Below are 12,473 nucleotides of genomic sequence, written 5' to 3' on the forward strand. Positions count from 1 at the left end.
CGATCCCAATAAAAAGTCAACGTAGATAGTCTTTCCGGCAAACTAATTGTAAAGTTAGCATTAATCTTTGTATACTAATTCTAATTTTGTTAGGAAATTGAAATTAATTAGATTATTTATTTTTTTATTTTATTTTAATATTGCGTTCAGGATTTATTAAATATTTGATATTTCGGAAATCATCCATGAGAGTTCTGTCAACGACAAATTTGAACTATGAAATGTGTATATACAGTACTTCTGAGGGCGTACTTGCGAATATAAACTTTAAAGAGTTATATGTTCATAATACCGACGATGTTTTTGAGGAGTATATAAGAAGATATGTATACATGAAGGGTATAAGTGAAAAGTTCTTTCTTTTGTATTATTACGTAATTATAATACATTATATATTCAACAGAGATCTCCAATGGCATTCGGCTTTCCTCTCCGTCGCTGCCTTCTCCTCGGCCCCCTCCCCCATCCCCTAGTCGTCGGCTCGTGAAATCGGATCTGCTCCTCTTTGACCCGTTCCACCATCGTGCCCCGGGAGGCGGAGAAGAACAACACGCACAGGGCGGAGCCGGAGGAGGAGGAAAAGGAGAAGAGAAGGGAAGGGAAAGGGGAAAAAGGAAAAGACAACATGTGGGTGTTCTATTTGATATCGCTGCCGCTCACCTTGGGGATGGTAACGATAACCTTGCGCTACTTCGCGGGGCCGGACGTGCCTCGTTACGTGATCCTCACCGTCGGATACGCCTGGTTCTGCTCCCTCTCCATTATCATCCTCGTCCCCGCCGACATCTGGACCGTACGATCTCGCCTGTTTGCTTCTTCCTCTTTCTTCTCTTTTCCCTTCGGTTGAATTTGGTTATTGGATTCGATCGAGTTGTACGATTCGTGATTGAATTTGATTGAATCGGTTCTGTTTTATCCCCGGATCGTGCTGATCTTCATGTTGTATCGACTGATGTGGCAATTCTCCTTATGTTTTGGTTTTTGATTTATTCTTTCTAAGGTTGATTCCATCTGTATATTTGGGAAGACCAAGCGTTATTTTTGTTTGCTTTTTCTTGATTTGATGTTCTGGGGTTGTAGAATTGGCTAGGATTTCCATATGAAATTTAGATGTTGTTGATGCTCCACAAGAATTTATTGTAAGTGCTTAAATTGATTAAAATTATAGCCCAGTAAATGAGATTGCTACAGGTTGAAGAAGCTTGATATCTTCATTGTGGTTTATTTACGATAGATGATCTCAATCGTGAAACTTTCTATATAAATTTGGATCTTGTTGTAAAGTCTATGGAGTAAATTCTCTCTAAGACAATGGAGCTGTAAATCTCATCAAGTTCAGATCCTGTCTTCTTGAAATAATAGTGGCTTATGTTAATCATGATGAGATCATTGACAGCTAGTTATTCAGTTGACCTTTAGTTATCATAACAGGGTCAGATTTAGGTTGGGATTGTATTTTTGACTTAGCTCTTTATGACAACTTTGTGCCTCAAAGATGAATACAGGTTTTTGTTTTGAACATTGTCTCTTCTACTCTTTGCCTAGACCATTCCTGACTTGAAATTTTTGAAATCTACTGGTGCCTTGTTAGAATTGCTTCCTTCTTGCATGAGGATAAACTTTCTTACTAAACTTCTATTTATCGAGAAAGCTTCTCTCATTGATGAAATTGTTGACTGGGAATTGTACATGGATATGATGAGCTTTAGTACAATTGCTAACACTTTATTGTGATGGGTTAGATCTTGATTTAAGAAATAAATTTAAATAGTGTTACGAGGTTCCTTCTATTAATCTTGTTTCCATGTAAAAGAAATTGTTGCTGCTAGCCTATCACATGATAAAATAATTGTTTAATTTAGCTTATGTATAGCACATCGGCCTTTCATTCTCTGTATTGTCCTAATGGTAATATCCTAATTTGCTTTGCAGACAATTACCCAACATTATAATGGAGGCATTGCTTTCTTTTGGAGTTGGTCATATTGGAGTACATTTTTGCTAACATGGTATGTAGCATTTTTTAACCTTTTCTTTTGTCTATTATCCCTTTCTTAAGGCTTCAGTTTATTGTGGTGTATCTTATCATGTAAAGTTGAGGCAATTATATTTGAGGATGGCAGCGTAGTGTGTTATCTACTTTATAAAATACTGACACTTGAAGAACCTCTTAAATATTTTTTGGGGTTACTAACCATTATGTACCACTCTGACATGGTTCGAGTGTTGGTATTGGTTTTGTATTGTGTTATCTACTTTATAAAAGTTTGTACATTAAACTTTTATATCAACTGTATTCAATTGCATACTGGCTTTCATAATGTTCACATACAATTTGTAATGTCTTCTAATGGTCATATAAAGATTTATATTTCCATTTACCAGTTTGTTTGTATTAATCGTTTTAAGTTTCATTTATCTCTCTAAGCAGGGCTGTGGTTCCTACTATTCAGGGTTATGAAGATGCTGGCGATTTCACGGTTAAAGAAAGACTTAAGACAAGCCTGCATGTGAACTTGGTCTTTTATATAGTTGTTGGATCTATAGGCCTTTTTGGGCTTATTTTGCTCATCGTCATGCACAAAGTTTGGTATATTACATATTACTTATTCAATTATTACAGATTCTTTTCTGCATTTTTTTGGTTAATGTGACTACTAATTTCAATAATAGTTCATGTCGTCCTACAGATTTTTCAATTTAGAGAAACATGTGTTTTCTTAGAACTTGCTAGTTATCATGTTTATTTGATTGAATATATATACACACCCATATATGTTGCACTGGAAGACACTTATTCACCATATGTTTTATTTTAATATTTGTGCTACAATACTACTATTACATTCTAATTCTTCACAAGTTTTGTGATTCTTCTCCACTTCTTGTTAAAGCATAAAAGCAACAAGTTCAGCCAATTTACATCTTCTAATGTAGTCTCAGGATCAAACCGATTGAGGTGGTATCTATTAAGAAGGAGGATATTAGGGAAGAGGAACTATGACAATAATCATAGTCATATTAGGAAGGAAGAATCATAACAATAATGTTAGTCTCGCATCTATTAGGAAGGAGAAATTATGATAATAATCTTACCATGATTTTTCCAATCATTGCATCATTGGTGTGTATATTTTTGCATTTATTCTTGATTTGTATTGCTGTCAAAATTATGTAAGTTTCTTTTTTCATAACATTTTCTTGTGTATGTATTTCATTATTGCGAGAATTATATGATTTTGATAATTATATAAAATAGTAATAATATAAAATTGCATATTCCAATAATACAATGATTGAGAGAATCATACAAGATTGTTACTATTGTTTTTCCTTCCTAATAAATAGGATGGTTGAGAAAATTATGGTTAAGATTATTGTCATGATGCTTTCTTCCGTCTATTTTTCTTGTTTCCAAAAATCCTTTTTCCTAATATTCTCTTTCTCAAATCTCAACCACATCAATTGGTATTGGTTGATCTTTACTAATCTGACCAAGAACCATATTGTGACATATAGCTCAGTGATAATATGCCCCATTCAGTTTTACTTTTTTTTGTTCAAATTTCAATGATTTCTGATGGTATAGGTTGACATACTATTTGGTATACCTATACCTAACTGGTCCAGTTGTCAAAATTTGGTATTGATCGAGATTTAAATGCTTGGGTGGTGTTACATCTTTTATTTGTTGAGTGGGAAAACAAATGGTTTTATCCACATTTCTGAAGTAATTTGTTATGTTTTTCACTTAATTCATAGAGCTGCTATAAAATATAAGAATTACGAAATCGTTGACTTTAATGTCAGTACAAGATCTCTCTCCCATTTTAGCAAAGAGGGGGAGGCCATGGGTTTTGCAATTGGGTTTTGGAACATGTCATCAGGATTTATGAATTCTTCTAAAGGTATAATAAATAAATAAATAAATATAAGCATCCAAATAAAACACCTTTCTTTTTCAATAAACTTATTTCTCACAAATACTAGACATGTTACATTTAGTGGACTCATGGGCACTATTTAATTAAAAACAAAATAAACTTATTTCCTAATCCTACCCTGTTTTTTTTTCTAGGGTTGTTCTGGATGAGGTTGGAAAGTTTGATCTGGGCCAACTCTGGTCAAGATTGATTCTAGTTGCTTTGGACTGATCTATTCAATTCCTGGATTGGCCTGATCTATCCTTGCTGGTCTCTGAGTGGATTTATGATCCAATTTATTTCATATTTTAGCAATTCTAACTGGCACTTGAAGTAGTACCTGACTTTAGACCATATAATAACAAAGGATATGAGGATAAAATATGCTCCCATTATGTACCCACTCATATATTTATTTGCAATAGCAGCTTCTACATCAGTTTGTTGTCAACATCCCTTTGGTGTTTGATATTCCTTAATTTTGTCTAATAGTTGATTCCTCTAACAACAGGAGTGGTGGTATTGTGGGCTTTGCTATGGCTTGTTCAAATACATTTGGGCTTGTGACTGGTGCATTTCTTCTCGGTTTTGGTCTTAGTGAAATCCCAAAAAGCATCTGGAGGAATGCAGATTGGACTTACCGCCAGAAAGTTCTCTCTCACAGGGTTGCAAAAATGGCTGTAAAACTTGACAACGCTCATCAAGAATTTTCAAATGCAATTGTGGTTAGTACTTCTCTGTTTTCCATTTTGGAAGCAGTCATGATCTTCCTTTGCATGAAAGAGAAATGAATTGACCTATTCAGTTTGAGTATAACTGACAATTAGTTTCTATCATTATTACTTACATGTTTTGTATTTAATTTGTATTTTAGGTTACACAAGCTACCTCCAATCAGATGTCAAAGCGTGATTCTTTAAGACCCTACATGGATGTTATTGATAAAATGTTACTTCAAATGGTAGTGATTGCTAATTTTGAAAAGAAAAATTATTTGACAAAATGCCAATTTGGAAAGTTCTGGTTCACCAGGCTTTAAATATGACATTTTTTCAGCTAAAGGAAGATCCTTCTTTCAAGCCATCAGGCGGTAGACTGGGAGAAAACGATATGGATTATGATACGGATGATAAGACGATGGCTGCACTTAGACGTCAGCTTAGGAAAGCTCGAGAGGAGTACTACAGATACAAAAGGTTTGGCTCATTCATGTTTAGGTTCTTTCTTTATATGTATTTGCATTATAACTCAATTTGCAATGGGTTGATACAGTTCTTACTATAAGCTGGAAATTTTGATAAATGCATTTCATTCTGTTTCTTTTCTCTCTATTAGTTAGTTGCGAGTGATATTGGAAGCTAGGCCTATAGAAACTGATCTTAGTAGCTTGTTGATTAATTCAGTTTTTGCTATGCGACTTAAGATGGAAGAATATGTTTATTTCATTTTAATCCTCACTGGCATTTCATAAATGCTTGCAGTGAATATATGACTTATGTGGTGGAAGCACTTGAGCTTGAAGATACGATCAAAAATTATGAACGCCGTGATTCAAATGGATGGTTCGTCTTTAATTTTCATTTATGTTTTAGCTTTACACAACTTGTTGACCAAACATAATGTGTTATTTTCACATTTTTGCCTAAAGGAGTGTCTTCTTGCTTGAACCCTTAGGCATCAGAATTACAGGAAAACTCTAATTTGTGCTTCAAGAACATTACTCCTTTGTAGCATCTACAGTGTTAACACACTTACTGCAGTGTCTCAGGAACAATATAACAGTCAATTCTTCTCATCATTTGCCCTGCACTTCATTGTTTTTTATATCTAGCTTGGTTGATCTATATATGACTTTATGTTATATCTTGGCTTAGAACTCAATAAATCCAACTTTCCATCTACTTCTTCAATAGAAAAGCTAAATAAGACGTGGCAGCAGGAAAAAGGAGGAATTTGGAGCAAATTATATTTACTATTGTTTAGTTTCACTAATGCTACTTATTACCAAAGATGCCCGTCTGAAGAACCTCAGTTCAAGGAAAAGTAGGTGGCTCTTGAAGCAAGATCTCTAGTTAGAGACAAATGCATTCCCTCGTTTGAAGAGAGATGATCATCGGACATGATTTTATTACTTAGGATGATACAGTTTGAGTGTGTGTTCTGAATACATAACAATAATTATTTAATATATTCATTTAAAACAATTCACGTTATAATCTTCTCAAAATGTCCAGGTAAAACTAAAAACTTCTGCTTAAACAAGAGGATCATAGTATGGTTGCCTGGACAGCTTGTGCTTGATCATATTGGTTGGCATGTATACTAGCGGAGCATTGGCATTAAGCATCTTACTTGTAGTTCCCCTTTCTGGTACAGTAACATGCTACAGGACAATTGTGGATAACACTAGTGTATGCAATGTACACAGGTGCATGTGAACTTGCATGCATAACTTGCATGTGTCAGCAGGAACTTGCATAACTCAGGTGCCATCCATCAAAAAACCATCTCTTTTGGAAGAGCTGGCATAGGATTGACAGAAAAAAGTGTAACTCCATGGATTCACATGAGGCCAACAAACTGATTTTGATTTTTCATTAGTCCAAGTGAAATGGACCAAGATATCACAATATCATTACAACTACTGATGTTATTCTTTTAATCAATGTAATTTGATTGTAATTATTGCAGGAAGTACATCTCAAGTTTTAGAGAAAGCAGAACGGGCACACTAGGATCCTCTCTTGATATTGTTGGTAAATTTCTTTCCTATATTAAAGAATTAGGCTATTCTGTTTTTCTTTTTTTTCCTAAGATAAAAGTTGGAAAGCCAGCCTAAACATTTAAGTACGATTGCAAATCAGTTTCTACTTTCTAGTTCTATTTTTAATATGTACTTGTAGCAATAGGGTTAAGATGAATTATTTGTCTTATATTTGAAATATATACTGATAAGGAGATAGCTTTGCAGAGTTACTATGGCGCTGTATATTGAGGAAGCAACTGCAGAAAATCTTGGCAGTGACACTTGGTTGCATGTCAGTTGCTATCCTGTTGGCTGAGGCTACCTTATTACCAAGTGGGGTTGACCTATCCCTCTTCTCCATTCTCATAAATGCTGTGGGAAAGCAAGAGGTGCTAGTCCAGGTAAAAATCTGGAAAATATAACATTATTTCTATTCTTTGCCTCCTTTTGTATTTCAAATCTAGATAGGGATGCATATAGAGTAAATGTAGATTAAAATGACTGGTTGTATTCTCTTATGTTTGCCTATTTGATAAGGGGTTACTTCTCCATGTATAATGTTTACGCTAAGTAAGCATTTAGTTCATTCAGACCTTATCTCTCTTTTCAGGGCTTTTAAGTAGTTCAAGATTGAATCTTGTTCTTTACTTATGGACTTTGTATTACTTGTATTTATGTTTAGAGCAGTTCAATGACAGCAAATATGCTTTGCAGATAGCTGCTTTTGTTCCTGTCATGTACATGTGCATTTGCACATATTATTCACTATTCAAGATTGGAATGCTAATGTTCTATTCATTCACTCCAAGACAAACAAGCTCAGTGAGCTTGCTTATGATATGCTCGTAAGTATTTTCTGTATTTATTTGATTTCTAACGTCGATCAAGATTTTCATATTTCATGATGCTGAATATTGATCCTTTTTTTGCCAGAATGGTAGCGCGTTATGCACCTCCGATTTCTTACAATTTTCTAAATCTTATTCGTCTTGGTTCCAATGCAAAAACAATATTTGAAAGGGTAAGTGCTATTGTAATTTAATATCTTATGTGTTCTTCCATGAATCATTGGACTAATGCTGGTAAGTGTCAATCAGAGGCAGATATTCCTGGCTAAAAGTAAAAAAGATGACTATTGTAGGGCAAAAGTGAAACCAAAGGGATTTTGCGTGAACCTGATCTCCTGGCACACCTCATGATAAATGAATCATTAAAATTCTTGAGATTAATTGGACCAATGGGGTTATCAGATGGTACAGCTAGTCACTCGCTATGCACCACTTGTAGGTGCATGGCATGTATGGGGAATGAACAAACTGTGGATGGGTTCACGACTTCACGTTGGGATCGAATAGAACATTAGCCTAACATATTTTGCAGTTCATTTCAACTAAATAATAATAGGCAATTGATTAACAACGTACGAGGAATGGATTGTATGGATTGTATTCGACCATTTAAAGCAGTTCATACTTCAAAATTATGATTTATAACTACATTTTATTCTTCTAGTAAGCATGCCTAACGATGCTAGGTGAAGGATTAAGTTGTTTCTTAATCTACAGTCAACGCAATATATCAGCCTTTCTTCATTGTCAAGCATCGACATCAATTAGCAAACTTGATCGGATGTGTTTGGTTTATAGTTTTATATATTTAAATTTTTTCTTGATTTTCTTTTGCCTTATCTACTTTTGCTCGTGTAGAGGTTGTCTTTTTTTCTCCATTTGATCAACCTTTCAGGAACATATGATGGTAGTAATTTTAGGGTTGTTAATTCAAGATTTTTGTATCATATCCTGTAATTATTTTGCCCATGACAGTTGTCTTTCGATTATGAAAACAGAGAATGGGGAATATCGATGATGCGGTCCCTTTCTTTGGAAAAGGGTTTAACAAAATCTATCCACTTATCATGGTTGTTTACACCCTGCTGGTAGCCAGCAATTTCTTTGACCGAATGGTTGACTTTTTTGGAAGTTGGAAAAGGCTCAAGTTCCAAAGTGAGGAAAAGGATATGGATGGGTTCAATCCTTCTGGCATTATAATCCTGCAAAAGGGTAATTTTTTTTTATACTCTCTCACAATTGTGCATGCTTAATTGATTTTTGTTGGTGTTTTTCTGGTTATTTACTAGCATGCTAAATGCAGTTAATTGGAGGAACCTAGTTTTGCCCCTTAGTACTTGCTCTGACATAGTAAAAGATTTGAATACGTATTTTTGAGCTTGGTACCAAGGCCAGCTTTTGTCTTTGTCTGAAAAGCAATTTGGCTTCAAGGTCCTGATATGTTGGTTTTTGTCTTTTCATACTATCAGTATGCTCTTCCCAAACCACAACCAAGAGAAGGGAAAGGGATGAGTGCTTTATGAGTTATACTAATTAGCGTCAACTTTGTTTTTGTTCATTAAGAACATTACTGAATCTTTCTCTTAGTCGAGCTTTCCACTGTTCACATTTAGGCCAGTATTTGATCGTACTAACACTTCCGATACATTTAATCATGCTTTATTGCTATTGGCTGATGGTGTTTGACTGGCATTATAAATCCTATAGGACTTGTAGGCCTTGTGACAATTGTAGTTAACAATCTTCTCACTGGTCCTTTGAGAATATATTTGGGAACCTAAATGGACAAATCTAATATCTGAATTTTTGATCCCTTCAGAAAGGTCTTGGCTTGAACAGGGGCGCAAAGTTGGTGAGCAAGTTGTGCCATTAGCAAGAAATTTTAATGGTACAGATGTCGATGTCGAGTCAGGCAGTTCACCACCAGTAAGTAATCTCGCTACTTGATGGTTTCATCATAAAAAAAATCATTCATAACTTGAAAGCTACATGCTAGCTTCTCATAGAAAATGGTTAGATCCATACATTTTACTTTTGGCTTCTGTTGGGTCCACTGCATTGAGTCTGAATGGATCACCATCCGGGCACTTCTATTCCACAACATAATTATGTTTTGCTTGGCTTGAGAAGATTGAAGCAACAAACAGAAAGGTTATTTGATTGTTCAAACTTCAAACCATAGGGACGTTAGGATCATGAAGTATAGTTGTAATTCTAAGAAAGATTTGTCTGTTTACACTTGCAAAAATCATGTTTGCTTTTATCCTTTTCATATAATTGATCTTGTTCCATGTATTCAACAATTATCTCATTCAGGGCAAGGAGGTTTTGGAGGTGAAAGCAGCATCGGTCCTACCGAAGGAGAACAGTAACGGGATTCCACCTAAACCTCCAAAACAAGATAAGCGGAAAGACACTACCAGCCATGAAGCTATCGTGAACAAGTATGCAATGATAAGGGAACAGCAAGTGAAGAAACCGGCCAGCCCTGCATTGAAGGAAAAGGCCACATCCTCAGCTTCTGTGTCTTTGCTTGAGGCAGGCAACTCCCAGAGGCAGTCCGATGGCCCAGCAGTGGGTACCACCTCAGGATTAACTTCCACATGGGCATCAATGAAGAATGGTTTTCAGAACTTCAAAACTAATTTGGGAGCAAAGAAATTCTTTCCATTGCGCCAAGTTCAGGAGACTCCACTCCATTCTCGTGGCTCTTCTTCTGAATCCTTGGATGAAATTTTCCAAAAGTTGAAGCAACGTCCAAGTAAAAATCAAGATGGGGATTTCGATTTTGATTTCGACGACAACGATATGGGCATAACAGATATGCGCTCTACCAGATAGCTCCTGGCCTATTCATGAAGTAAAGCAGAACAAAAGGAGCTCAGCCAGAGAAAGTCTTGTTGTATGAATCAAGCAAGTGTATAGACTGGACAGCCAGTCTGCGATGAAGTCAATTTTTCTTCTCTTTTTTGGAGTCAATCCCTATAGTTCTCGGGAAGCCTCCAATAATATATGTAGCAAAAGGTCTATACGTGTTCGGTTGAACCACCAAACTAGTTGGACTCGGAAAGATAGCGAAAGGTCACAGTTGGTCTCATAGGGTTCACCTATCATTTCTAACATGTACATTCACATGATTTGTATGTTTGCTTTCGTGGAGAGTGCAATTTAACTAGTTTTCCATGATTTTTGTTCTTAGATTCTTGTCACGTTCTGAAATGCCGAACCCAAAAAATTCTTGTTAGTTTGGGTGTTCCTTAGATCTCGATGCCAGCTGATCTAACCTGACATAACCAAACTTGTCCCTGCCAAACATGGTGTGTATCAATTTGTATCAGTTGTGTATTGTCCCAATGCAAATCCTTAAAGTCAGTACGGAATGTGAGCAAAAAGAAATGGAAGAAGCAGCATTTGGTTATGGGGGCCTGTCATCACCGGGTGGTCTCTTTCAAAATCTTAAATCAACATCAGTCTTCATCGGAAGACAAACAAATTTGGCACGTGTGTGTTTTCTATAAATATATATTTTTTAGTTTTTTTAAAGATACTCGTCTCTCTTTTTTAAAAAATATTTTTAATTTAAAAAATATCCAAAATACCTCTCAAAAGTTGTCTTGCCAAATTTTTTTACAACTTTTCAATTGTTACAATTTTTTTATTTTAACTCATTTATAGTATTTTTTTAATAGCATTTACAGTATTTTATTGAGGTATCGAAAATATTGTAAACGTTATTTAAGAACATTGTAAGTGATATTATATTGCTCATAAGCCATTAGAATATTATATTCTTAGGCTTGTGGTTAGTTTGGTTGAGGTTAGAAGTCCATTTAGATCATTTACATTATTTTCAAGTAAGTTTTATAATAGGTTAGAAGTCCAAACTGCTTTAAAAAATAAAGAAAAACTGTTTAAAAAAATAAAATGAGAGTGCTGATTGAAAAATACTCTAAATATGGGTATTTTCTTAAAAATCACTTTATATATATATATATATATATGTGTGTGTGTGTGTGTGTGTGTGTGAGAGAGAGAGAGAGAGAGATTGTTTTTGCCAATAGACCATAGGCATGAGTTTGTGGTGTCATTATGCAATGCATGATGGATCAAATAAATTAGCACAAGAAGATTGAAGTGACCACACTATGCTGATTTATACCAAGTGGTAGGAAAATGATAACCTCAGAACTCCACATCCACATGCAATACTTGATACACTGGTCCAATAAAATTCAACATAATGTTTTCCAAATGAAGTAGAACCTACAAAGTAGTATTGATGAAACCAGACACAGGGAATTTATGATGAGTGGAAGATGAATCACAATACATGCCTATCCAATGTTAGAATTTAATCAGCATTTAGGGTACTAATACTCCTAACAATTGAATGATATAGCCAATTTTCCTTTTTATTATGTAAACTATTTAATTTTCTGTTCTTGCCTCTCTGGTCAATTCAGATCTCTCGAAATGAAATTATGAGACACCAGCCTCTTTCACTGAAATCAGAAGCAACAACTGTGCAGGCTATTGCAGAGAAGCACAGGTCATGTCATGATTGCCTACCTCTTGACTAGATTTGTCCCCAAGTGCAGGTGAATAATTCCTAATTTCTTGTAGACAACACATGAACAGGCATGACAAAAATATCAAAGCAAAGCTATTGAAAGTGAAGTAAATGAAGGCCAATCTCTCTAAGCCTGCAACAAGGGGCTGCCTGCCTGGATTGGTGATTTGATGCAAACCAGAATGGCTTGTGGAATCCCCACATCATGTCTCATGTCTAAGACTCACCCACCCTGATGCATACCCACATGACAGAGATCCAAAGAACTGCAGTCCAACATGAACCATGAAGCTAAATGCAGTGAGGAATTGTCTGTTGAGGAGTCAAACATGCTTTTTGTGGTGATTGCTGTGTCCACCATGGAAAGTCATACATTATGATTTGAA

At 35.4% G+C, this 12,473-nt stretch overlaps 1 protein-coding gene across 2 annotated transcripts; it reads left to right on the top strand.

Moving 5' to 3' along the window:
- Window positions 1-436: 436 nt before the first annotated feature.
- Window positions 437-10,703, top strand: LOC135673103 (uncharacterized). Of its 2 annotated transcripts, none has more exons than XM_065181846.1 (14): window positions 437-793; window positions 1,933-2,009; window positions 2,432-2,590; window positions 4,435-4,648; window positions 4,798-4,884; window positions 4,980-5,119; window positions 5,405-5,485; window positions 6,615-6,679; window positions 6,895-7,070; window positions 7,384-7,514; window positions 7,603-7,690; window positions 8,516-8,729; window positions 9,337-9,443; window positions 9,834-10,703. In XM_065181846.1, exons 1-14 carry the CDS (start codon window positions 626-628, stop codon window positions 10,356-10,358), a joined length of 2,232 nt encoding a protein of 743 aa, XP_065037918.1. In that variant the 5' UTR covers window positions 437-625; the 3' UTR covers window positions 10,359-10,703. The 2 variants fall into 2 exon arrangements, with proteins under 2 accessions (XP_065037918.1, XP_065037919.1); XM_065181847.1 differs by having other exon boundaries at window positions 742-793; window positions 2,454-2,590.
- Window positions 10,704-12,473: the final 1,770 nt, after the last annotated feature.

This window comes from Musa acuminata, chromosome BXJ1-5 (assembly GCF_036884655.1).
Source record: "Musa acuminata AAA Group cultivar baxijiao chromosome BXJ1-5, Cavendish_Baxijiao_AAA, whole genome shotgun sequence".
NCBI lineage: Eukaryota > Viridiplantae > Streptophyta > Magnoliopsida > Zingiberales > Musaceae > Musa > Musa acuminata.

What these genes read in the sequence shown, in the direction of transcription:
- LOC135673103 (XM_065181846.1), top strand. Translation starts at nt 626, where the DNA reads ATGTGGGTGTTCTATTTGATATCGCTGCCGCTCACCTTGGGGATGGTA. An exon ending in CGCCGTGATTCAAATGGATG is followed by an intron (nt 5,486 to 6,614) that starts GTTCGTCTTTAA and finishes TAATTATTGCAG; the next exon opens with GAAGTACATCTCAAGTTTTA. An exon ending in ATCCTCTCTTGATATTGTTG is followed by an intron (nt 6,680 to 6,894) that starts GTAAATTTCTTT and finishes ATAGCTTTGCAG; the next exon opens with AGTTACTATGGCGCTGTATA.